Source organism: Neopelma chrysocephalum, unplaced genomic scaffold (assembly GCF_003984885.1).
Source record: "Neopelma chrysocephalum unplaced genomic scaffold, ASM398488v2 Primary Assembly neopelma1_25, whole genome shotgun sequence".
Classification (NCBI taxonomy): domain Eukaryota; kingdom Metazoa; phylum Chordata; class Aves; order Passeriformes; family Pipridae; genus Neopelma; species Neopelma chrysocephalum.
Window position 1 is genome coordinate 25,000,433 of NW_020897694.1, and position 27,844 is coordinate 25,028,276.

The following is a 27,844-nucleotide window of genomic DNA, read 5'->3' on the forward strand; positions in this document are numbered from 1 at the left end:
AATAATATGATTTCCAAGCTTGGTTTTAGAGAGTCCTGAACTAAACACACTTTAGGGAAAACAAAACCAGCTGATTTTTATCATGCTGAACTCAACATAAATAGTAGGTCCTGTAGCTCTAAGAAGTGATGCTTCATTCTGCACACACAGTTGATAAAAAAATGCACAGAGAAAAAGGACAACCATTTCCAAATGGCTCCTACTGTGAGTAGTTAGGCAGAAAAATAAAACATGACTGTGAAAAAAATAAAAAGTTGGAAAAGAGAATACAAAACTGGTCCAATCTTAGCAAGAAAGAAAAATACCTATCAGCTTTACTGATAGTTTTGGTAAGAGGAAAGCAATATTCTCAGGAATTATTAAATAGCTCCTTGTCTATGCATGGCAGTTGATAATGCAGGATTCTAGCACGATTTTACAGAGAGAGTGTGATGGCTGGTCCTGGAAAAGAACACCCTACGAATCTGAGGTAACAAAAGTACCTGTGAAAGACATCTGTTCATTCTGAATTCTGTCATTTGTTCGATTTGTTCAGAGCTTCACAAAGTTTTTATGCAGGTTTTTCTACTTCTAGCAAGTAAATGGATACTATTTATCTTTCTACATGATGTAGAAATGTTCTAATATGACCTTAAAGTTGCAATATTCTCTATCATATAATTTTATGCATCTTTGTTCTTACCTGGACAAGCATGTAGCTATATAGTACTAAGTACTGAAGGAAAAAAGGAAACCTTTCACATGGTCATAATGTTAACATTCATGAATGATTAATAAATAGCAAGTAACAGAATATTATAATACTTCATTATCTGTTCTTTAAGAATGCAATAATATGAAAAGTATACAACAAAACAAAGATAAAAATACCCTATAAAATGAATTATCAAAATGTCGCCATGACATATATCAGTTGTTACACTGTCTACATCTAATGACATTTTGTAAAATCTACCTCAGACTAACCTTTTCAGCTGGAAATACTGAGACACAAAATGCAGGCTGTAAATTAGAGAGAAACTTTCAGAGGAATGGTACATTAATTTTTTTATGGTCTAAGAGACTCCTCCATTTTTAAGGAACACATCATATTTAATTTTTATTTTCATAACTACAGTTCTAAAATTTTTATACAGGCTTTTCAAAGCATAATTTACAAAATTAGAAATGGTTGTTTTCATATGTAAACTGTCTGAAACTGAAACAATCTTAAAATACTATTAATACAATGATCAGTTATCTATCTAAAGTGATTAAACAATATGTCTTCATGTCCTGTTTATTCTAGCTTTTATTTTTCCAAATTAGTACTTTTGACTCATCAAGTTAAGTATGATTACTTTATTAATGAAATCTATTCTGTGCACTGTTTTTACACAATGCCCCTTGGATTTAAGTTTGTTGTCAATGCAGGCCTACTAAATTTAAATTACTTAAATATCTGTAATCTCACATTAAAAATAACATGTTAGATTAGCATGTTAGAATACATGATACAGGACAGAAACTATGATTCCTCTTTTAATAATTTTAAAGTCTTCTCATACTTTTACCCATAAAATGTTTGAAGAGTAGGTAAATTGTGCTCTCTAATGCCACAAATACACTCCAACTCCTGTCGTGTAACAATTTAATGACTTTTTAAATCAATTATTTAAATGTCACCTAGCATACTTCAAAATGACTTTTTCCTGTCCTTTAAAGAACAGAACTTGCCTTGAAGTTCAACATTATGTACACTTCCACTATCTACTGGAAAGCTGAATTTTCTGATTGATAATCTGAATGTAAACTTATATCATACTATTTCATAATAATTATGCTTCAAGCATTTTAAAAGGCATTTTGCTTCCTTGAAATAAGATGTTACAATGGTAGCTTTTCCATTACAGTGTAGATTTTCTCTAGGGGACAATCAGGGGTGACAATGAAACACTGTGATAATTAAACAAGAGTGGTAAAATATGAAAGCACTCTGAGTTAAGAACCCTATTTAGCATCACATTTAATTCAGTATTCAAGCAAATATTGCTGATAGGATTACATGAAGAACTTATTAAGTATGAAGAAAAGTATTTCTCAATTATAATAAAATTGGCTTACAGGAAGAGCAATTTTTAATATTAGGACAGACAATATTAAGGCCACATCCATTTATTTATCTTGATCTTCTATTAAGTAACCTCTTATGGAAGACAGATCTTCCCCAGTAAGAACGCTAACATACAGTAGCCAGAGCCCAATCTCCACAGCAATGTTGTGCTTAGAACTAATGTGTGTGGATCTCCCCTGAAATTTATTAATACAATGTTGCCTCTTCCTACTGTGACTAGAATCTGCAAATTATTCAACAGAAGTCTCCACCCGAGAAAATATCAATCCAGTAAAATCTGTAAGGACTACGCATTCAACCATAAGTGCCTGAAGAATTAGCATGTCTTCATGGCATCTCCTGCATCAGATAGGAAACATTTAAGAGATCAATCATGAACTCTCCCTGGAGTCATCTTCTACTCAATTAAATTGCCTGGATCTATCCAGCAAGCTGTCATACATGAATATCTGACTGCAGGATTTGGATTACTGTCATTAAATTCAAATGCAACCATGAAAACAGTTTTTGAAAAACAAGTTTAAGTATCATACCTGGCTCTTATTGGGAAGTTCTGAGCAATGTCTTTCATTACCTTTAAAGCATCATAAACAGGGGTAGACATAATTCGAGCGGCTGCTTGAAAACTAAGATCTGGCATAGGGGGAAATAAAAAACAAGATCACTGGAAATATCACTCTCAATCATTACTGCCTACAATCAGAAAACTGTTCTAGATACACACTCACTATTAACATATTTTATGTTTCAATCAATGATTCAACAAGAAGTAACATTATTAAGGTTGAAAAGATGGTCACTTGAAAGTTGTAATACTAAATTCAGGATTTTCTACAGAATTCTGCTTAACTTTCTTGAACATATACATTGTACGCATAATTTCTAAATTAAAAAAACCCAGACCATTCATCACTTAGTTTTATGGTATTATCACAAGGGTATCTCACACTCAAATCTAGATACAAACCAACCCACAGAAAATCAGAACTGCAGTAAAGAGTAAGATTTTTCCAGCTCCAGGACTTAACAAGATTTTCAGAGAACAGATATATTTAACATAGAAGGTTGCATTGAGCACGTGAACTGTACAGTTTTCAAAACTAACAGCAATTTCACAGAAAGAAAATGGAGACTCGTGAAAGAAAGGTCAATCTGTCAAATATCAGGTTCTCCTAAGTGTCCAGCACAATTTTTAAAGAGATTTCATTTTTGTCTCTATGCTTTTTCTCAGAATGAAGTAAATTTTCAGATTTCAGAACAGTTTAAAATTCATTTGTCTATCCACTAAAAAAACAATGATGGAATTCAGTTAGCTGTCTCTGGCGTCTAACTTGAGCGTGGCAAATTTTGGCACGTAAGAATAGGGAAAATCCAATGTGGTACCAACGAAGTAAGACAATAATATACTACGTGTTTCCATGTATCTTGGATACAGTCTGCTTAACTACCTGAGGGCAATGATGCTTCTTCCTCATAATTTGCTAGTTAAGACACCTGAGCAGAAACTGAAAGCCTTGGATTATTGAGTTTGAGGAAAGCTGATGACACATATCGTAAAAAGTGCTGGGCAGAAAATAATTGAGGATGCTGCCTACTAAAACTTTGCACCAACTTTTCAAATTAATTAGGAATTTAAAAAAAAAAAAGAAGGCTGAAGGAAAGCAAATAACATACACTCTTAGTTTAGCCTGATGAAGTATACCTTGGCTGCAAAGAAAGGTGAGAGGTGGAATGTTAACTTAGTATTTCTTAATACTTATAAAAAAAAAGTATAAAAAGAGAATGCTCTTTTAAAAAGTACATTTCAGATCCCTTTCAACAGGCACATAACTTGTCATCAGGTGAAGCAACACCCAGTTGCTGCTGTTACTACAGATAGCGATGTCTTACCTGCTGTGAACTTCAGAGCACGTGCTTAAAATCCTTCACAAATTGTTAGTGAATTCCATTTTATGCTGAACAGCTTGAGTATGAATATTCAAACTGAGGCCAACTGATGTCTTTTTACATTCTTGGTTATCTCTGGTCGGGGCTGTCACTTACCGACCTACCCTTGCAGCACCTTGACACAGCTGAGAGTGCAGTGTAAGGCACCTTGGGGAAAATGTACTTACTAATTACTTATCTAAAATATAAAAGCTCTTGAAAGACAACTCTTGAATGATGTTTAGGTTCATTTATAAATAGAAATATGCCCTATAGCTGAAGTAGTTTTGCTTAAATTTAGTTAAATTTTTACTTGGAAGCTAATTAAAGGAAATCAGAGAGAAGCTGAGCCATTAATTCAGCCAGTATAATTAGTCATTAAGAATGAACTAAAGAAAGCACCCTGTCATGTCAGCAGTAAGAGTATCAAAACAAGTGCACCATAAAAATTGGGGGCTGGAGACCCCCTGTCTAAGAAGACCCTGAATAACAGCCACTACAACTAAACAAACAGCATCACAAAGCTTAACTACTTTCAACACTAAGAACTCGTTGCTTGGGGTTTAGCACCAATTTCATGTTTTATTTATACAACCATGACACCACAGAAAAGACCACCACTAAATAAGGACCTTGTACTAGCTTTTGAATGTGTCTGTTAAAGGGATCGAAGTTTCAAAGCTGCTTCTGCTTTAACATCAATTGAGTGGTATTCAATAATGTAAACAAAATTAAATAGTCAAAAAGAGTAGTTTCTATTTACTTGCAAAGTAAGTTTCTCAGGAGAACTTAAAAGCAGTGTTTTTCAATTGTTCTTCATTTTGGACAAAGATAAATCCAGTAGTTGAAGTTCACACATAGAAGACTGCAAGTGAAATACAATTATCACAAATACCTAATATCAGACTGGACGCTGCTAGCAAGCTCCATAACACCAGGGTCCTAAAAAGAAACTAAAGCTCAGCCTCCTTCACTGTAGTAGTATGAAGGCAAATCATTTTTGATCAGGTTGCCCTCTGAAACTGAAGAATGTAACAGGAAAAATTTTGTTGCCTAAACTTAAGTGTCATGACATTTTAAGGACCTGTATTAGAGTGGTTTATAATTTCATTCAAGCTACTGGATGTCCTGCAGGCCATCAACACAGAAGCTGTCTAGATATCAACTTATACAGATTTGTTGATTTGTTCTCCTTTTCTTCAGGAAAGCTTTTAAAAGCATGTTCTTCCATTTGATGTTACATTAAAATATGTATCAATGTGAACTCCAGTACACTGATAAAAGTTAGAATTTATGAATTAAACAGCCTGTCTTTAACATGTATTTCATCCTGACACAAGAGTCATACCTTTTGCCTGACCTCTAAAAAAAAATCCGAAACTAAATATAATACCCGAGATTACACACCAGGAAAAAAACAGGCATCTTATAAAATTACTTCTCTATCTTATAAAATTACTTCAATGTTTCTTTATTTTCTAGCACAGAAGATACCAACACGTGCCTTTTAAATACTTAATGTAATACAGCCTTTTTATGAAACTGCGTCTCTTTTTAAAAGATGCTTTTATTGTAAAGTTAATACATCAACATAACAAAGGAAAATTAAATAGAGTATTGCGTTAGTTCAGAAAAAAATACAATACATACCCTGTAGCTCCCAAACCTTCAGTGGTTCCATGTTGTTAGTAGTTTCAATTAGATGTTTTTTAAACTTTTTCAGGTTATTTTTCAGATCAGGATATATCTGTCTACAATAAAACATTTTCCTTTTAACAAAGGCAGAATCAATTACATCCATCAATGTTCGCTTTTACCCACAATATTGCTCACAGTTAATACTGTATCTTTAGGGTAACAACCAAGAATGAAAACTTGAATTCATTCTTAAAAAAAAAAAAAAGATTTGTGGTAAGAAAAGGTGATTACTGAGGACTAAAAATCAGTTAATTAGAGTCTTAGAGTAGAATCATTTAGGTTGGAACAGACCTCTAAGATCATCAGAGCGTCAAGTCTGATCATTAACCCAGCCCTGCCAAGTCCACTATTAAACCATGTTCCTCAGTGCCACATCTACCCAGGGATGGAGACAACCACTTCTCCAGGCAGCTTTTCCCAATGCCTAACAACCCTCTCTGTGAGGAAATTCTTACTAAATACAAGGAGTTCAACTGTTTGGTAGTGATCTGCCTCAAAACCTGCCACATAAATTCTGATGGAATAAATGAACTCAAAGATTAAACAGTATCAACACACAATACAGGTAACTGTGTAGTTTGTTTATTATAGCATAAGGTATACTTAACTGTATATTAAATGTACTATAGATCGACTGTAACTGTATGCAGAGTTTGTGGCATTACTTAAAAAGGATAAAGGCAAGACAATGTTGAGAATATCTGTTATAAATGCACATCGCTGACAAAATCAAGCTACTGAGCACACAAATCACTAGTCTGACCTGAAGAAGAGCACAGTACCCAAAAGCTTAGCTCTTTGTTTTGAAAAGATAATAGGGTAGCATAAAGAAGTTCTGAGGGCAAACACTTCAGCCTGCTACAAGATATCCTTGAACAATCTCCATTAGATTTCTAAAGACTTTATGTCTTCTGCTTCCATTCATAACTATTTCACAGCTGAGAAAACTATAACGTTTGGCATGGGTATACCTGAGGGACAATTTAAAGACTAAAATATCTATTTCACCTCCTGTATGAAACCGAGAAGAAAAAAAAAAAGAGTCTAGAGACAATGTCAAAAAGTCTGAAGAATTATCTGACAGCTTCACAAACCAGGCACAGTGCAACATAAGAAACTAAGTATAGCTAAACCTATCAGAATCCAAGAAGAAAAAAGCTCAGATAAAGATATGACATAACCATTTGGTATGACCTGCTGTGGAAGATCTCTAATATCCAAGTGAAACAAGGGAGCCTGCAGATCTAGATGTACTTCTAACTCAATCTGTTTACTTTAAAAAAGGCAGGAAAGGGGATGGGCTCTCAAAAAATTAGACAGAATTAGACGCTCTGAACTCTGAGACTCACAGCTTAGTGACAATTATCTACAAACAAGTTTACTTTTTGCTTTCAGTGGTAAGAGACAGAATGACACAAGAGAAGACCCACAGTCTTGGTGTTTTTCCTTAATTAAAAACAATTCATGATTCCCTGCATGGATCTGTTACAGGAAAAGGGAAGCACTTTGGACGACTGAAACCATGACATGTATCTGCAACTGACGACTGGAAGGAGCCCTCAATAGGGTAACATTCAATTTAATCTAACAGATTGCAACTTGGAGATAAGAGTTCCTGCTGGAACAGAACAGAAATTCACAAACTCCACAATAAGATATCTATAATAAGCACATCTTCCAAGAAATATCACTCCTATGAAATTAACTACTATCCTTCTTAAAAAGACCTTATGTAGCTACAGCACATGGATTTGTGTTTATTGTGCTACTACTTGCATTTTAAAAACCAACATTTTGATTCTAAGTATCTTACCAATATGAAAACATGGTGTTCTAAGTTTTTGTGACTGCTATCCAGACAGATTTTTTTTATTTTAAAAAGTTTACTGTATAGGTTCACAGAGAATTAGAAAATTACAAGGAATAAATTGGAATTCACAGAATAAGCAACAGTTGCATATTTACATTCAGAAGACATGCTCAAAAAAAAAAAATCAGAATTTTCACCCAATAAAAAAATTTCCAACATAAATCTCATGTCTTCTATTAAAATAAAATATTAAAAAATTGGTTCAGGTTCCAGAAAAAAATGCAGACATTTAGTTAAAACTTGTATCAACTCACTTTAATTTGCCAAAGAGAAATCCTTGGACATCACTTTCCTCTTCCTCTTCCTCATCTTCCTCTTCTTTTGTCTCATTTGCTCCTGAACACATAGCACATGTAGACAACATAAGCCAAGAAAGTTACTGTTCTGTTATGTTCTTATGAATTATAAAGCAGTTAACAGAAACACACAATCAGAAAGTTGTCATTCTCAGATGTAATCTTAATTAGATTTATATTTACACATTTTGGCATCAGAATTAATTACTTTACAGAACTTCACAACATCTAAATTAATTTTTAAATATAATTAGTCCAATGGTAACATTTTTTATATAAATGAAATTCATATAGTTAAACAGCTTGCTTCCCAAAACAGCCATTTCTCAGTTTTATTAAGTGATAAGATATAACTCTTACCAGCCAACTACTACCAAATTTATGCTTGAAAAGCCTGATGACTTTTAAGCACGTGAATCTCCAGCTAGAATTCGATATAAGTCAGAGATCAGTTTCTTTACCTTTAAAAAGTTAAACTATTTTTTTACATGACTCAAAGGTTTTTAAACCTTTGTCTCACCAAAGAGAGTTAACTTTCCTTATATCTTGTAAATGTCCATGCAAAGCAATTTCTCTGTATCAACATGCTATAGCTACGACTTTCTGTGATAAATGCCTCATTTCAACACATTGTAATATACACTGCTCCCAATGCTATGACACATCACATCTTTCCTCAGAAGATTGTGAAAATATTTCCACATAAATTCAGAAAAAAAAACCCCTCACCCCTGAAACACTAATGGGTAGATACTGTAGTCACCAGCATATGAGAGATGTCAACAAATATGAAGTAATTGAAGGAGAAACATTAAACAATTTTAACTCACTGAAAGAAGACTGGGTTATGTTTTGAAGATCCAGAGAAAACAACAATTACAGGTTAGATAATAAACTGTATCCTAAGCACAGATCTTTACAAATGTTCTCATGTATTTTGATGTCTTAGTTCCTAATATCTGAGATTTTCTTCTGTAAAAAGAAATTAAGCATAACCTTCAAAACATTAATGATGAAAGATTGTACAAACCGAAGATTCTAACACATTTCAATCGTATCTCCAATGAGATATCAATAAATTAAAAAAGCACATACCTTTAACCTGCGTGTCATCTACTGCTCTATATTCTGTACTCTTTATTGCAAGTTCCACACTATATCCAGATAAATACATTTTCCTGGAACCTGGTTTCTGCTTGACAATATTATTTTAACAGAAGAAAAAATATAAGTTAAAAAGGTATTCATAGGAGATTAACAATATATAATACTGTAACTTTAAAATTTTATGATAGACATTACTTAAATTCATCTTTCAATTCAAAGTACAAGGCATACTGACAGTCCACTGAGAAGGCCTGTAACAGAATATGACAATCTCTTTTACCTCCTGCAGATCACAGAAAGGCTTTGTCAAAATTGTAGTCACTTCACGTAATACTCAAGAAGGACTAGAACAGGCAGAGCTCACAGCACCGCATACAATTATTGATACTTCACAACTCACATTTAAAACTGTTATTCATTTCTTTCTAATGTTGCCAGACCTTCGGCATGTTAGGAAGAAATTCTCTATTTTTGCATCAGACTTATTATTTTAAAAAGTTTTGAGAAAACAGTTAATCACTTTCTGCAAGGCAGATTAAGACAACGCATTAGAGTATCACTGCTAAAATCAAGTTGCCACTTTGTTAGAAACAAACAAGTACTTCTAACTGGGAAGTGGAAGTTTGAAATTCAATACTGTAATTACACAGAGAATATTTGTATCTGAAAATGTGCCCTAATTTGCCCCAAATGGCAATGCCCTTTCCAAAATGCAATTTGCACATGCACAGCAGCAATTTCTTGAAAGCCTTTCAGCTTTAGCTTGCAATTTCTAAGAATCGTTCTGTACTGAGAATCCTCCAACCCACAAGTGAAAACCCAGCAGGGCTGGGGGTTTTCTCTGTCCATCCTCTAAGCAAATCTCAGTGCAGAGAGAGCACTGCACTCTGTAAGTAGTCTAGGTGATACTGGCAAAAAAAAAAAAGACAGCAGAGAGACCGTACCTCTTCTGTACTCAATGCTCCCTCTTCTGGCATTTAATGTAAAAAAGGAGGGAGGATCCGTCTCAGTGGGAACCAAAGAATAAAAATGGAGGTTGTAAGGAAGAAAGAAAAGGGGACAGAGATCTGAAGAGAGAAAAAGTGCAGGCAGGAAGACAACACACTTTTGGGGGGACCATGGTGCATAAGCCAGGCAGAGCAATGAGACATTTAATATGCAAGTAGGCATTTAATTGAAATAAAAGAGCATAAAAGAACATAAAGTTCAGCAAAAACTATAACCCACACAACTGAGAATTCAAGACTGGCATCCTCAAATTCTCTATTTCATTACTATGAGCAAACAATTCAAAGTCATCCACAAACTACGTATGTCATCTCCCTGAAATGTCTAGTCTACATGAATCACAGCAAGCTCTCACTTCATCAGATTATTCTCATATTTGTCACACTATTTAAGAGCTGTTCTTTGAATACAAATTACAAAAGCCTTCCAAAACCAAAACTGGGGACAATACAGTTTCATGTACTGGTATTTTTCTTGCTTTGTTTTAGGGAGAAGAGTAAGTTAAGGAAAGAATTCAGAAACATTATGTTTCAAATACTGACACTGTAAAATGCAAACATCGAAAAAACTAGTCAATGACACTGACCGTGATAGCCCACGCTGCTGTACTACAATGAATATATGAGATCATATTGAGCATTTATAAAAACATAAGTATAATTAATAATGTTTCAACTTGATTTTCTATTCTGCTTTCCGTTTTTCTAGTTCTTATTATTATAATGTTCAGTCTGCTATACCAAAATTCACCCAAGATCTTTCTATGGTGTACTAAATCCAGACATATAACCAAAAAAGAGGTATTTCAAGATCAATCAGTGATGCAAATAGTGCTTGCATGCAAGATTAGATAATATTATCATGCTTTCCCAGCTTCAAAATTTGTATTAAGTGAATCACTTCACCTAGAAAGTTTTAAAATTAGAGCATATATTGCACATGATTAGGTAAATGCAAGAATAAATGCAGAAAATGTGTTTTGTCAAAAAGCAAGCAAAACAAAGACAGAATACTAACAGTTTACTGAAACATTGCTGATTTGAATTACATACCTGAACATAATGTCGGAGAACATAAATAATTTCCTCCTTTTGTGCCTTCTCAGATAAAATCTTGTGGAATTTGACAAAGTCTTTTGTACCCATTTCTGCATACAGAACAACCACTGGGCCATCCTCTTTGACAGTTGGGAATTTATGATCTCCTTTAAAAAGATATGGCCTGGGTCTGGTTTTAAAAAAAATAATTGTGATATTACATAGAAAATAAATTAAAACAGTGGCAATTTTACTACTTCATAATTGAAAAAACTAGTGAAGGCTTATATGCTAAAAGCATACGAGCCATGTTAAAATCATCACAAAATAATCATGATTGCTCACAGATGAACCTAGAACACCAAATTCACAAATTAAAGTATAATAAACTGAAAAGTCAGCATCAATTATAAATAATTTTAATATATTTTATCAAATTACCACACAAAGCAAATGAAAAGCATAGCACTTGGAGATTTCGTGCAACAATCAGTAACAGCTTGAATCTTTTAATTTGAATGATTCATTACATCTATTAGAAATGTACAGAGCAATCAGTGAGTAACAGAGTAGCAGAGGGATATTCTGTGACATTTGAGAAAGCTGCTAACACACATGGAAACTAACTGGGGTTATACTACTTTAACACCATCAAGCTCTCTTCATTTAGCTAATTTTGCAAATTTTGACGGCCTCCCTACCCTCCTCACTGAAAACCATGACTAGAAAAGTTATACTGCAATGATTTCTTAGATGATTAAAAACATCTTTTGAATAAAACCTGGGAAAGATGGAGAAGTAACAGAGGATATCACTGAGCAATATACTCAAGGTGGTAATTATGGATGAGCACATTTCTTTTCAAAGCCTTTGCACAGCCACATTTGAAAGTTATGAAACTTTAATCCAAAACACAATAAATGTGTGTAGTAGACACTCACTGAAGAGTCATACTAGAAAGGTGTGAGCAGAACTCCATACACACCAGTTTCTGCGATGCAAAGCTTAGGAATATCTTCAATGTAAGAATCACAGAATAACATACACTACAAAGGACCTTTGGAGGTAATCTGATGCAAACTCTCACTCAAAGCAGGGACAATTTGTATCAGGTTACTCAGGGCCTTAACATCAACGTCCTATCTAAGTTCGGTAGGTATGAAACTACAGACTTCATTTGTAAGGCAGAAATAAAAGGAGGGGCCTAGTTTGAGAATTAACTTTGGTGTGTGTGGCCATGTGTCACAGAAATGTCAGGCAAGCTTTGCCACTGCTATCACTGGACAAGGCTGACCAAGCAGGTGTCCCCTGGGAGTCTGAAAAACTCCTGAATGAGTAAGCTCTGTTCAAGAACTGACCCAGATCTGCCCCAGTGAAAGCATTATATACAGGATGTGGCTTGTGCAACTTCCTTCTCATATCCACAGAGACAAGAACTGTCACAGTCACTTTTAAGAGTGGAAAACCTAAACAAGGGAGTTTCACTTTTCTTAACTAGCCTTAACCACCTTAACAAAGGTGGTTACCAAGTGCTGCCATGACCTTCTTGAACACTGACAGACTCAAATAAAGTGTTTCATATGCTAATGAACATGCTTCATTAAAAAATTAAGTGCTGCAGTGAAATAACACTGCATAGAGCTACCCTAATGACCTTGGATAGGAGAATTAAAGTGTTCAGCCCTTGTAAATCCAAGATAAGCCTCTGTTCTCTGCTTCTCTTCAACACTGAATAGTAGAGTGAAGGAATTGATTCTCTTGCTCTTAGAACTGAAAGCTAATTAATTTCCTGCCATAAGAGATTCTCATAAGAAGGCTGCCTGAAAGGCAAGGAAGAACAGCTGGGCTGACAAAAAAAAAAGATAAAAAAAATCACATGGATGTGGAGTTCAGCACTTGCTAATCAGTCACTAGGATAGTACAGGCAACTATATGCTTGTCTAGACAGTTGCCAGAAAGGGATGCAGAAGGAACATGATAGCAGACAGCAGATGCATGTACTGACAAACCTAAGGCACTGACTGTTTTGAACAAAATGTGACTCCAATTAATGCTGCTTCTCTTAGCAGCAACATCCCCAGTGGTCTTAGTATTGTGTTTTAGACAGTTTGCAAGATAAGCAATCCCAAGCATTTAACCACGTCCTGTGACAGAGCCCTTGAGCAGCCCACTGCACCTTCACACAAAATATTCCCTATTAGAGCCAAGCAGTCCATTGCAACACAGCTTAAAGTGTAACAGGCAAAATCACAGTAGCTGCTGCATAAAGGACTGTGTGAGGCAAAACCCTGACTTTGACAGGCAGAATATTTGGGCTCTCCTGGATACAAAGAGCCTGAAACTTCCTGAATCTTGGGTTGAGCTGATGGATCCACACAAAACTATGCTGCAGCCTCTTCTTTCTCTTCCAGAGAGATTTGAAGCTATCAATCCAATATATAATTGGATATTGATATATCAATATCAAATTAGAATATTTCTAGTGTCCTCATCCAAATATGAACTTTAGGACACAACTGAAAGCATAGCTTAAACTCGCCTGGCTTAAGTAAAAGAGTCATGACAGACAGAAGACAGAAAATGAAACACAACAGAAATTAGTTTGAAATACAAAGAAATCAATAAATCATAATGATCTCTTTTCATACAGGACAACAGATAAAAAGAATGACTGGCTTAGAGGAACCAACAGCAAGATGGCACACTGTCCCATATATCATTTGTTCACCATACAGAAAAGAAAGAACAGGAGCACAGCCTTATCTCTATCACCTAGGCTAAACAGGTCCTGCATTAGTGAAAAGCACCTGCTAAGCAGAGTACAAATGGAAATAATAGTGGAAACGATTACCTGAACATGTGAAGGTGAACGTGTTTTTCTCAAAGTCTAGCTCCAGGAACTCTAAATATTTGAATGACACAACTACTTTTGGGGTGGAGAGGAGATGAAATTTACCAAGATTTTGTCCCTGCAACTCTAAAGGGTGTAATGTGACTGGTGCATGCAAAAATACCAAAAATACAAGACCAATCAAACAGAAAAAACTTCAATTTTGTTGCACATTCTTAAAGTTACTGATTTCTAGAAGTCTTACTCTCTCACGTCTGAATAATTCAGGATTCTATTGTTTAGTACTGTGATTTTTCCAGAATCTTGTAAATTTGGAAACAGTATCTTCAGAATGGAGAATGTGTTGAATCCAGTTAACTGCTTTAAAAGATGACTATATTCAGACACTGTAATAAAATGTTAAGGTCTTACGATGCTTTAATGTATGACCACATTTGTACTATATTGTGGCTTTTATCTAAGAAAGTAAGAGACATTTGTTAGTAGACCATAATAGTTAAAAATGGGACATTGTAAAATAGACAATTAACTGCTTTTGCAAAAACCCTGGCTATTGAATAAGTAAAAGACAATGATTTAGTATGTTGTAATTGAATCAATGGACTTAGAATACACCATAAATCACAAATGGTGAAGATAAAATTGTTCTCAGAAGCAACTAACCCCAAAGAGACAAGTTTACAGGTTTTCAGGTTTTTTCCCCAAAATTTATATTTGACAGAAAGCAAAATCCAAGAAATATACCCTACTAAATCATCTTTCAGCTCTGTGTATCTCCGTGAAGTGGCTGAGGGTATGGGCACTATGTATATTATGGTGACCTTGGCCACTGCCGGAAAAAAAAAAACCTCAAAGAAAAAAAAGTTATACACAGGTCTTGAAAAAACACAAATTAATACTTTTTTTTTTAAACAGAGATTAAATATTATGCTTTCATTATTTTGTTACTGTTATTTTGATAGGTTCTGCGTATTTTAGTTCACAGTCCAAATTAATTCTGGGCTGATGCTAGTTACCACAGGACAAAGACTCCAGAAAGGCTTGATAAGTGCAAAGTCTCGCACAAGGTGAGGAAAGGTTATGCCAGCTGAGGCAGACTTCTCTTCCACTCCTGTGCCAAGCCCTTGCAATCTAGAAAACCTCAAGTGTAGTGGCACTGACTACATAGAAAGGTCTGTCAGCAGAGTACTGTCTCAGACACATGAAACTGTAAGTTTGTACAGTAAGTACACAGTAACTTAAACTTGACTATTCCATATAAAAAAACCAAAAAAACCCGAAGAAATACAAAATTATCCATGTGATTAGATGAGCAAAGTTCTATGATTTTATTTTAAAACCCTACTTCAATTCATAATTGATGAATTCTCTTAACAGGAAGTGTTTAAAGTATTTCAAAATCAAAAGTAAGTCTTTTAAAATAACATATACTTTAAAAGGGTATGACTTTAAAGATCTAGTAAACTGGGCTTTATGAGCTTGGCATTACCAAGCAAGAAGAACATAAAATTTCAAAGTACTACAACTTTACATGCAATAATACATTTTCCTCTTTAGGAATCTATTTTTCCTCTTAAAACAAATCATTACATTTACCTCTTAGTAGCCTTCTTCAGCAGCTTTTTTATTTCATTAGTCTTACAGGTGTGCTTCTCATGGATAACCACAAATGCACTGCAGCCTTCTGGTGGAGGTTCATCAGCTGCAATCTAATATTTCAACAATTACACTCAACCAGAACACTTTGATTGCACTTCAACTTTAACTCACATCCCTTTGATTAAAATAACTCAACAGCTGCCATTAAGTTGTGTTTCCAATTAAGCCCATTCAAAATTGGGTACATGTAAAAAAAAAAAAAGAAAAATATTAGAAGATTAAGACCTTATAACCTTTGTGAGATGTAGTCTATCAAATAGAGTCATACTCCAGAAAATACAAGTCCATTTATGTTCTGTAAAGACAGGGCTGAGGAATCTCCTCCACTGGCTGAGATCACAGCCTGCACTCTGAGACATTTTTAATTTTAGTCGCTATCAGCAATCATGTTAATGTACAAAGATTAAACTTCTAAACCAATAAATCCCAAACAATTGATGTCAATCTCCTTCTCACCCCGTTTTTTTTTTTTAACTCTATTCGGCTATGTAAAGTGGGAATCATATGACTGCATGTCAATGAATCCAGATTCACACACTGCAAGATAAAAGTGAAAAGACATGAATCTGAGATTATGATATTCCTCTAAAGAACACTTGCAAAACCCCCTAACTTTATTATAGCTTATTACCTTTCAGAAAAATAGATTTCTTACTTTATCATGAAGATGGTATTGCTGAAAGGAGGAGGAGCAGTTGTAGGCTTAGAAGCAGAGTGAATTTATGTCCTCCCACTCTTTTGTTAATAAAGCAGGTACTTATTTACCCTATTTTTCAACTTTTCAAATACAAAAATCACAAGAGATGAGAAATCCACTACATAACAAATTACTTGAAGCTACAGGAAATGTCCTAATTTGGGTATATCTGAATTCCTGTAGGATTATTTAAAGTAATGCAAAAAATCCCCACAACTCGAGTTTTATAAAGTGATCAACTGCAAAAAATTCTACCCTGTAAGTAATTCTATCAATACAATTGAACATCAACATTTATTCCTGTCATTATAACCAGCTTATAAAACACCACCTCTATGAATGGACCATGTTTGATTCTAAATAATATTGGCATATATTTTATTGAACTGTAACAATGAACATTCTCTACTCTGTAACCAAAATACTACATTTAATCATATATCAAATATATCAGATAATACAGTCACCTGCTGAAACATCTGAACAGTTGGAGAATAAGCCCGTATGGAAAGTGCAAACTTCAACAGATTGATTTGCAAATTGGATAAAAATTGTCCTGCTTTTTTCAAGATTAAATTGTAATAGGAATACTCTGAATCTGTTGAAGAAAAAAAAAGAAGACAAACTTTTAGTATTTAGCCACAAATGATGTGGTATATCTACCCACGCTACATAATAGGCAAACATTAATGCTAGCACTGCTTGGCAGTTCAAAAATCTTGAATGTTGTCCACTGATAATTGCTTACTTTACTACCAATCTAAAGGTCTAGTACAGCACAAATAGAAGAAAAGAGAGCTCAATAGCACTAGTTAATATCTCAAATATTTTCAGCAATATATAAATCCATTCAATACAATAATGTCTCTTCGGAGACCCATATGGAAAGCCCTGAATAGAGTTTATTCCTTCATTTCTGTTTGTCAAGATTATGCCACCCTTTTAACAAAAATATTCAAGGTTACTTACTTTCAACCAGCATTATTTTACAAATAATTTCCTCGCATTTGGCCTTGAAACACTTCAACAATGCAACTTACATAAATAAAAATCTAAAAGTGTCGTTCTTTGGGCTACTCTCACATAATCTGTTTCTCTCCTAAAAATACGTGATAAACAAGAGTGTGAGAATGGATGTAACAGGTAAAGTACTTCCCCTCTCCCTGCATACCTTGTGTTTTCAAGGACAAGATCAGGACTCTAAGTTTAAAGAAGGTAGGTGGATGGTGTCCGGGAACGACAGAAGTGATAATACAGAACATTGGTTGGAAAAAATTAGCCGTCATTTCTCATTCTAGAGGCATATTCAATTTTCATAACTAAGTACCTCCTATCCTCTAGTTTTCCTTTTACAACCCTGTTGTGGTTGTCAAAAAATATTCTTTTGCTCTAAAGCCTCTAGTATCTCCTTTCTGCCTCCTTCTTCCTAAAACTCATTATTTAGAAAGGCTAAGTTTGCTGTAATTCACTAGGAAAAAAAAAATCTAAGATTATAAAAGTATATAATCTGCATTTCAAGAAAGCTCCTTCCCATAAATTTTATATGATGTCCTGGTTTCAGCTGGGATAGAGTTAATTTTCTTCCTAGTAGCTGGTACAGGGCTGTGTTTTGGATTCAATATGAGATTAACACACTAATGTTTTAGTTGTGGCCAAGTAGTGCTTACCCTACTCAAGGACTTTTCAGTTTCCCATGCTCTGCCAGCGAGGAGGTGCACAAGAAGTCAGAAGTGGGCATGGCCAGGAGAGGCTGACCCTAGCTGCCCAAAGGGCTATTCCATACCATAAAATGTCATGTTCCGTTTATAAACTGAGGGGAGTTGGCCAGGAGCCATGATCCTTGCTCAGGGATGGGCTGGACATAGGTTAGCGGGTGGTGAGCAACTATATTGTGCATCACTTGTCACAAGTTTTGTTCCTCTTTCTCCTTTTCCTATTATTATTATTATATTTTACTTTATTTCTATTATTAAACTGTTCTTATCTCAACCCACAGGTTTTACCTTTCTTCCTTGTCCCACTGAAGGGACACAGAGAGCAGGCATGTGGTACTTTGTTGCTGCCTGGAGTTAAACCATGACATATGATTATTACTGTCTTACATTAAATTCAAAGGATGAAAAACCCATCTCTTCTATGTTTTCTATACCTACACGTAGCCCTGGCAGAACTCAAATGGCAACAAAGCTGGTGAAGGCTCTAGAGTGCATGTCCCATGAGGACCAGTTGGTGGAGTTGGGCTGTTTAGCCTGGAGAAAAGGAGGCTCAGGGATGACCTTATCGCTCTCTACAACTACGTGAAAGGAGGATGCAGCCAGGTGGGGTTGGCCTCTTCTCCCAGGCAACCAGCAACAAGACAAAAGGAAATGGCCTCAAGCTATGCCAGGGGAGATTCATGCTGGACATCAGGAAGAATTTCTTCACTGGGTGGTGAAGCACTGGAATGAGCTGCCCAGGAAGGTGGTAGAGTCACCATCCCTGAAGGTGTTCAAGAAATAAATGGACGTGGCACTTGGTGTTATGGTTGAGTTGGCAGAGTGGTGATCGGTCAAAGGTTGGACTCGATCTTGGAGGCCTTCTCCAACCTTAATGATTCTTTGATTCTAAATGAGATAAATTTGGCTTCATGAGTTCAAAACAATGAATGTAAAAATTTGGAAGGGGCAAATCCTTCCAGATTGAAACGTTTTTTCAATAACTATATTTTCAAATTTTCTTCAAATTATCTCCACAAAAATAAAAATGAAATCCAAAATTTTTGCCTTTCCACTCAGCCCCAAATAACATCCTACTGAAGACAATGAAGAGCTATTAAATACACAATTCTAAAGATACCTCTTCAATAAAATATTTTTACCTAGCCTTTAAATTCTTTGGCTTACAAATTCCAGCTGTGCTTTCACTGCTGTATTTAAAACAGCTTTTTTTTTCTGGAAGATGATTATCATAATGATTTTAATAAGTAAAAAAAAAAAAAGATAGTTATGTGCCTTCAAAAATGATTGTATAACATTGACAAGGATACATTTATCAGATCATGCATCCACTCCTACTACTTCAACTTCTATTAATGCTGCTGGCTTCATCCAGAATACAACTGTACTTCAAACCTCAGCAAGATAAATTAAAGCACATGAAACGCTACATGATCCACATAATGCAAAAACAATTTTTAAAGTTTATTACATACACAGAATCACACAGAATATTCTGAGTAGGAAGGGACTCACACGGATCATTGAGTCCACCTCTTAAGTGAATGGCCCATACAGAGATTGAACCCTGATCTTGATGTTGTTAGTACCATGCTCTAACCAACTGAGCCAATCTCAGTTAATGAGAACTGTGGTTTCAGTTTTGCAAATTATTTTCACATAGTATTGGATCCTTGAAACTTGATCATTACTTGCCCTCCAAGCTCCTTTTAACATTGTACTCTATGCCAAAGAGTGGAAGACACTTAGGCTGTTACAGGGAATCACAAAGTACCAGATTTTTTTGGTTACAAAATCTTGCATCTTAGCGTATTACCAATAAATCATTAACAAAATGGATTTAAAAATAAATGAGAACACATTAACAGGATACAACTCCAGACTTCAGACATCCGAATGCACATGTATGAGCTACGTATCTGTAAAATTTCATTCCAGCCACGAGACATAAAGCCAACAAAACCTCAAAAGCTATTTAGCTCACTCTAGAGATGCCTTAATTTGTCATCTGAATAGCTCTCTCAACTCTTGTAGCCAAATTGATTAGTTGACTACAGCAAAAACTGAATAGCTAGCTAAGCAGACTCACATTTAAATGTTGAATATTACTATCCACAATCTACAGCAGTATATTTCATCACAAGTAAGTTAATAATAATTTAAAACAGACAACCAGGGCAGTACCAAAAGGAAAGGAAAAGTTTATACCACAGCTCCTCAGACCTCATGCACACACAGCACAAAATTAGGCAGAATATGCTGGTGACCCATATGAGAATTCAAACTACTGAGGCACAGGAGGTAGACAGAGTAAACCTAAAACCACCTACTGTGGTTTTTCAATCAGAAAAACCACAGTATGCTGGGATCATTATTTTGATGGATAGAAGTATGGTGGTTGTTCCAGCTGCATAGATATGTATATCTGTATCCATAGATCAGCTAGGGAATTAGAGATGCCAGGTAATGGCAGTTCAGGCAATCACTGGCCAGTCAAATCTCTATGACATTCTAAATACTTAGTTTTATTGCATGATTAGTATAGAAGTGCTATGCTTGTGAAAATGATTCCTCTAGAATCTTTAAGGTTGATATGCACATAAAAATATTTATCTGATTTAGTGATATGTGAATAACGTGTAGTCTTCTAGATTACAACAAATAATTTGCAGGACTGTTGTTTATGTGTAATATACTGCTACATTTTTTTCAGAGAAACAGTTTCCCTAGAGAAAATATGTTTGTTTGTTGGTTTTGTTTTGGTTTGTAATATATATTTATGCTGAAAATTCAATATATAAAGCACTTGGGAAAACAGTAAACACTCAAGTGATAATTAGTCGGCAGGGAACTGGCTACTTACCTTCACTCTGTGTTCATAAATTAATGTTTAGAGATATAAAAGCAGCAGCAAGTTTAAAATGCCACATTTAGTGTTTTGTAACTGCTGGTTTTAATATGAAATTTTTGCAGCTTTGATTTCTTTACAACATACCTGCAGCCCAAAATACCACCGTCTGCATATTCAAGTATTTCACAAGCCTGGCAGAAACTATGTTGCATATTAAAAGGACATAAACAAGCTGTCCATGCTACCTGAAGACTCACTCTAATTTAATACAGTGTATCCCATCACTAACTTTCGTTAGTGATGTTTTCCATAGGGTATAATCAAAATGATGCCCGAGTTGATTCGAGTTCATATTAAAAAAAAATGTTAAAATCACCAAATGCATCACCAGACTAAATGCTTTACCAAATTCCACGTATGTAATTCCTACCAAATCCTTTACATTGCTACATATATGATAGCTAAAGAGACCATTAACAGACCTAATTTGCTGAGGCTGAATATTTTAAATGAACAAATTAACAACAGATGTTCATTTGATTATTCTAAATTTAAAACCATAAGTTCTGAGAACTGATAAAAAGAGCAGACTGAAAATCATCCAAGGAATTATTTAAAAGAAAAAAGCCACCATATTCAGTTTTTGAAGTTGCCTTTTAGCTTCAATACTTCATGACTCTTCTAAAATTCAACAGTATGCTGGGATACAAATCTATCATCCAATTCTTCTATAAACCCAGATTTTCAGCTTCAAATATAGTAACTCTTCACCTTTTATGAAAATGTTTCTATTTAAAAAAAACGTTTTATTTCCTGCTTATTCATCCTATCTGGTCTTGGTATCACCCAGAGAAGAACTGAAAAGGCCATCAGGCCAACCAACCCTTTTTAAGCCAGATCCTTTTATCTGCTCAGGTAGCTGTTGTTACATCAGTTTTAACGCATCATGAACATCCCCCTACGTCAATGTGTCCTGACATGCAACAGCTAAGACAGAACCCATTCCATACCATATAGAGAACATCTCCTCAGAGGTGAACCACTACACATCTCTCAGTAACTGTGCCACTCCAGTATTGCAGTACCAGATTCTTCACTCAAGCTGACCATTTTATTGTAAACATACTGTAAACATGTAGAATTCCCTACTAAAAATGACTTCACTACTGCTGGATACATATAATGCTCATATTATTTCCACTTTACACTCTGCATGTTGACTTCAGTAAGACAGTCTTAAGTTGGAAGAATCAATATTGATGTGATTTAGTCATTAAGTAACCACTTTGCTTTCCTCTAAAACTGAATATTTCCTTCACATCCTGTTCATGAAGAGCATTGGTTTGCTTATATAAGACTACTCCAACTACAAACTGACTTTTAAGAAAGTCACTGGGTGCCAGAACTTCCAATTTTTCTGCATTATCAACACAGATGTGTGTTGGCCATAATGATAAATATACACATCAATTCCTCAATATGCTTAATTAAAGTAATATTTTAGTACATCTCAAGGTTCCCCACTACCAGCATCTAACACTTCACTGGCATGACTGGTCATGGAGATCATCCTATTGGTAATTTATTTATTCTTAATCACAGTTTATCCAGGTGAAGTAGGTATTTAATTAACAGCTGATTTCAAGAGACACCTGTGTCACGAACAATAAACACCACTAAAATTTCAAATTCCTTGGGAAGTGTGTCCAAGCAAGCAGAAAAGAGATGGCTGATAAAAAAAACTCTGACAGATCTTCTAATACAGCAGTCTTGTCTCAAAGCAATAACTGCATCTAAACCACTCATAGAAAAAAAAAAAGAATAATTCAAGTCAAAAGAGATTTCTGGAGGTCACCTCATCCAAACTGTTACTTAGAGATCTAATTCAAGGCTTGATTAGGCTGTTCAAGGCCTAATGCAGCAGAGTTTTGAGTACCTCCAAGAATGTAGATTCTGCAGCCTCCTGGGGCAGGCTGTTCCAGTGCCTACTCAACCCCATGGCAGAAATATTTTCTGCCAAATTTCATGTTGCAACTTGTGCCCTTTGCTTTTTCTTCATACTAAACCCTTAGTTCTATCTTCTCTATACAATTCTATTAGAAAGCTGGAGATATGAGGTCTCTCCTTACTGTTCTCTTTCTCAGGTTCAATAAAACCCAGTTCTCTCAGCCTTTTCTCAGAAGTCTGCTCCAGCTCCCTAACCCTTGCGGGGATCCACTCCTATACTTGCTCCAATACTGAACTCTTGACTTTTAAAGGGGAGCCCCAACCTGGGCCCAGTACTCCAGACATAGTTTGTAATTTACAAGTGCCACATACAGTGGTCATTTTCCTTGACCTGCAGGCTACACTCTTGCTGCTGCAGCCTGGCATGTAGTTAGTCTTCTCAGGCATAAGAACATAATGCAGCTGTTTACAAGGATCCCCAGGTCTGTTTCTCAAAGAAACTGCTTTTTGAGAGTAAGTGCCAAGATTACACTGTTGCTGAGTCTGTAAAGTGCCTTTGCTGAATTTCCCGATGTTTCTGTTCTCCTCTCTCTCCAGCCTGTAAAGACCCCCCCTAATGACACAGCCTTTTCTTTCAGCTTCTCAACTTCTCCCAGTGCTGAGCACTCAAAGACCATTTTCACATTGATATCACAAACTTTTTAACTTTTATTCAGTCGGTCACAATTGCTGAAACACATTGTTTCTCAAGTTCTCTCTCCCCTATACAGCATTTTTCATGTACCTTCATTTCTCACTGCCATTTTCTACATGATATTTCTACAATTTGTTAGCTTTTGACTACTGATTTAACACTCAATTTCCCTGAAGTCTCTTCCACAGGTGATGTTAGGTCCTCACACTCATGCTTGAATTGTTGTACTATTCTGAAGCAGCCTTATCTTGTTTTGACACTTTTTTCACCTTGTTCATCTGTTGACCTACCAAGCAGGTCTAATACTGACCAACCTGGGGTAAAGCCACCGCTAGGTTTCTCGATTTTTCATTACCATGGACATTTCTAGTAAATCGCTTTCCAAGGTATCTTCTTGGATGGTTTTTTATGCTTCTTTTATGCTTCGTTCTTCTCTCCAAATTTCAAACAATATTCATTTGTCTAATCATGCAAGGTATTTTTAATCCTATTTTGTCAGTGATAAAACTGTATTCTAAAACACCCGTATTGATGGTAGAAAAGTCTCTATACCATCTACAAATGTTGCACTTTTTCTGGTAACTCTTTTAATCTTTTCCTTCAGTTATTTGTGGGATTCTCTCCCCTACAAGCATCCACCTTAGAGAAAACAGGAATTCTCAATATCCTATAAGCTCTTGCTGAGTCACATACTCAGATAGGTATCTTTAATCTTTACACTTCTGTTCCATATTGTAAGAGCAGTTTAGTTTATCTTGTGGTTTGTTTTTTTTTTTAAACTTCTCTACAAGTATTGCTCTCAAGGATATGCTACAACTCTCTGAAAGAAAACTATCTAATAAGCAATAATGGAAGCGTTAGGCTTGACCTGCCTGGAACCAGTTAGTGTGTTCTGTCTCAAAATTAAATACAGTGCAAGATAATGTATTAAAAACTAGCATGTTGTTTAACTTACCTCCTTGCTTATAAACTGTTAATTCCCGTACAGTTTCCAAGAACTGCCAAAACTTCTCATTACCGTCTTCTGCAATGAATTCACTGTTTAAAAATAAAAATGAACTGTCTATAGGTTGACTTTGTCCAAAGATGTAACACAGTAAAAACCTTCAGTTGTTTAAAATAATAAATATCCAGCAGTAAACAAGTGTTACATATTCAATGACCTTCTAACATCTCTGTAGCATAAAACACTGAACAGAGGTGTACTTTGGTTAAAAGAGATTTTGAACAAAGTACTACCATCCAAAGTCAACAATGAGAGCTGTAAAACAGGCAGACTAGTCTCTTGATACAGAAAACCCCCAAAATTTTCACTTTATTTTTCCAAAGTTATTCTAATATACAGTTATAAATAAAATCAATTCACTATGCAAACTTTATTTAATAGTGGCTAAATACACAAATAAGAACACACACTCTGTCAGGTTATAGTTTTTCATTACATTACAGGCTTTCATCAATGGCAATGTCTACTTTGCTATGCAGGGGAGATCGTCAATTTCTGAAATGGCTTAATTCTTACAAAGCATAAAAGATAAAGTTTGCTCTATTCCAAACACCATTCTTTCATTTTTTAATTTCAAACGGAAAGAGGTGAAATTTAGGTGGGATATATGGAAGAAATTCTTTATTCTTAGGGTGGTAAGGCACTGGAACAAGTTACCCAGAGAAGCTGTGGATGCCCCGTTCCTGGAAGTACTTAAGGCCAGGTTGGACAGGGCTTTGAGCAACCTGGTTTAGTGAAAGGTGTTCCTGCCCATGGCGGGGAGGCTGGAACTACATGATCTTTATCTAAAGGTCCCTTCCAACCCAAACCATTCTGTGATTCTACAATTTACTGTTAATGCCTTTTAAGTTTTTTTCCTTAAGGTAACATCAGTTGCTTATTTTCCCTCTGCTTATGTCTGCCAAAAACTTCCACTTGCTAGCATGACTGAATTGTTTTCTAATCTTTACTTTGGAAGTTTGCCTCTCCTTTGATTACAGAAGCTTGCAGTTCTCCCTTTTATGGGAGTTCTCTGAACAGCAGCAAATAAGTTAAAAACCAAAACAAATTTAAGGCAAACAGGCAGGGAAGTCTCAAACACATAAGACTGGAAAACATTTTCACTTCCTATTGTGAATCACAGAACGATTTGGGTTTGGAAGGGACCTTAAAGATCATCTAGTTCCAGCCCTGCTGCCGTGGGCAAGAACACCTTCTGCTAGACCAGGTTGCTCAAAGCCCCATCCAGCCTGGCCTTGAACACTTCCAAGGATGGAGCATCCACAACCTCTCTGGACAACCTGTTTCAATGCCTCACAGTAAAGAACTCCTCGCTTCTATATAATCTAAACACATCTTCTTTCAGTTTGAATTCATTATCCCTTGTTGTGTCAACTTCTAAAAACTCCCTCTCCATCTTTCCTGTAGGCTCCCTTCAGGTACTGGAAGGCCACAATTAGTTCACCCCGAACCCTTCTCTTCTCCAGGCTGAAACTATTATTGCAAGTTAACAATACCCTTTTTAAAAAAAAAATGTTTTTCTACTACAGCTTCACATGTTCACAGTACCTTTAAAATCATTTAATGAATGTGTAAAAGCTACTTAGGGTGAGATGGAAGAGATCCTGTTACTCAGTGGAAGACAGGGATTGTGTAGATTGGCTCATTACATCTCCTCAACCTAAAGACCTGCAAAACGTCTGAGCAGGCTAAATACGAGGCCGCTTGCACAGCGCACTCAAAGCGTGGGACTCTGCCCGCACCATCCACACTGTTTTACGAGGGGAGAAAACAGTTCAGCCTTACACCCAAGGAGTACTCTCCTCCGACTGGGAGAAACGCGGCCATCCCCCTCTGACAGCCGGCCTTCCCGCTCAGCGAAGGGAAAACGGGGTCCCTCCCTCGTCCTGCCCCCCAGGAGACGGCCGGGGCAGGAACCGCAGCTGGGAGGAAGAGGAGGAGAAGGAGGAGGAGGCTGCACGCACCTCGCCTCCAGCAGCAGCGGGGTCGCCGGCCACTTCGCCGCCAGCCGAGCGGTCACGGGCTGTGAGGAGGAGGCTGGAGCGGTGCCGCAGAGAGTCGGCCGGGCGCACAACAAGGCGAGCAGGAGCAAGAGCGGCAGCGGCAGCAACAGCGCCCGGCCCGCCATGAAGAGCAGCAACCACTCAGCGGCGCCCACAGCAAAGTCCCACACAGCCCTCGCCTCCGCCCCGCCCACACGGCCGTGCCGCGCTCCTACCGGCTGCGCTGCGCCCTCGCTGTTGGACCATTGGTCAGCCCCGAGGCCAATCAGCGGCTGACGGCGATAGATAACGGGGCTGCCCAGGCCGGCGCGGTGACACGCGGCGCTGGGGGTGGCGCGCGGGCAGTGCTCGGCGGGGCCGGAGAGGGGGCGCAAGCGCGGGAGCAGCGTTACCTCCCCCCGCCCTGAGGTGGACGCTGTTGTCGACCCGTTCCCGCGGCAGTGTTCTTATTTCCTTAGTTTTCGGGTTGTTTTACGGAAGTGTGGTCTTCGCGAGGGTTGCACTTAGGTTTGACTGCGGTATGCACCGTGGGGTACAGCGGCGGTGGCTGCAGGCAGCTGAGGAGGGACACGGCCGTGTTGTCCGCGGAACAGCAGCCGCCTGCCCTGGTGCTCCCCAAACCTCCTAGTACTGCTGCCTGGACTGGGTCCCAAAGGGCTACTCTCCCTCAGCCTTCACTAGGCTGAAAACAAATCACAGAATCACTGAATTGACGGGGTTAGAAGGGACCTCTGAAGATCATCTAGTCCAACCCCCCGCAAAGGCAGAGTCCCCTAGAGAAGGTTAACCCGGAATGCATCCAGGTGGGTTTTGAATGTCACCAGAGAGGGAGAGTCCACGACCTCGGTGGGAAACCTGTTCCAGTGCTCTGCCACCCTCAATGTAAAGAAGTTCCTCCTCATTTTGAGGTGGAGCTTCTTGTGTTTTAGTTTATGGGCATTGCTCCTTGTCCTGTTGGTGGGCACCACTGAAAAGAGTCTGGCACTATCAGCTTGGCAGCTGCCTTTGAGATTTGTATATGCATTTATAAGATCCCCTCTCAGTCTTCTCCAGGCTGAACATGCCCAGCTCTCAGTCTCTTGTAAGAGAGATGCTCCACACCCCTAATCATCTTTGTGGCTCTCTGCTGGACCCTCTCCATTAGCTTCTTGACTCTCTTGTACTGAGGAACCCAGAACTGGACACTGTACTCCAGATGATGCAAAAATGGTAATCAAGATCTTAGCAAGTGTGAGCAACTTCATACATAATACATATATTCATCATATAGTTGTTCCAATGAGGGGGAAGTACCTAATTTTTGCCCCCTAAAAGTTTTCCAAACTGACCTCTATTTTGAAATGTGTTCTGTTTCCTGACTGCATGT

At 36.9% G+C, this 27,844-nt stretch overlaps 1 protein-coding gene across 4 annotated transcripts in view; it reads right to left on the reverse strand.

Moving 5' to 3' along the window:
- The window catches only part of UGGT2 (UDP-glucose glycoprotein glucosyltransferase 2), an 83,398-nt gene extending 56,757 nt beyond the window's left edge, over nucleotides 1-26,641 (reverse strand). For 3 of the 4 annotated variants that reach the window (XM_027674648.1, XM_027674649.1, XM_027674651.1), the window contains exons 1-9: nucleotides 26,440-26,641; nucleotides 24,425-24,507; nucleotides 16,730-16,860; nucleotides 15,503-15,615; nucleotides 11,071-11,245; nucleotides 8,999-9,095; nucleotides 7,862-7,943; nucleotides 5,690-5,790; nucleotides 2,647-2,746 (exon numbers count right to left, since the gene is read on the reverse strand). In XM_027674648.1, coding sequence (XP_027530449.1) covers nucleotides 2,647-2,746; nucleotides 5,690-5,790; nucleotides 7,862-7,943; nucleotides 8,999-9,095; nucleotides 11,071-11,245; nucleotides 15,503-15,615; nucleotides 16,730-16,860; nucleotides 24,425-24,507; nucleotides 26,440-26,603 — 1,046 coding nt within the window. In that variant the 5' untranslated portion in view covers nucleotides 26,604-26,641. Of the gene's footprint in view, nucleotides 1-2,646; nucleotides 2,747-5,689; nucleotides 5,791-7,861; nucleotides 7,944-8,998; nucleotides 9,096-9,954; nucleotides 11,002-11,070; nucleotides 11,246-15,502; nucleotides 15,616-16,729; nucleotides 16,861-24,424; nucleotides 24,508-26,439 lie in introns of those variants that run through there. The other variant, XM_027674650.1, reaches the window with a different exon arrangement.
- Nucleotides 26,642-27,844: the final 1,203 nt, after the last annotated feature.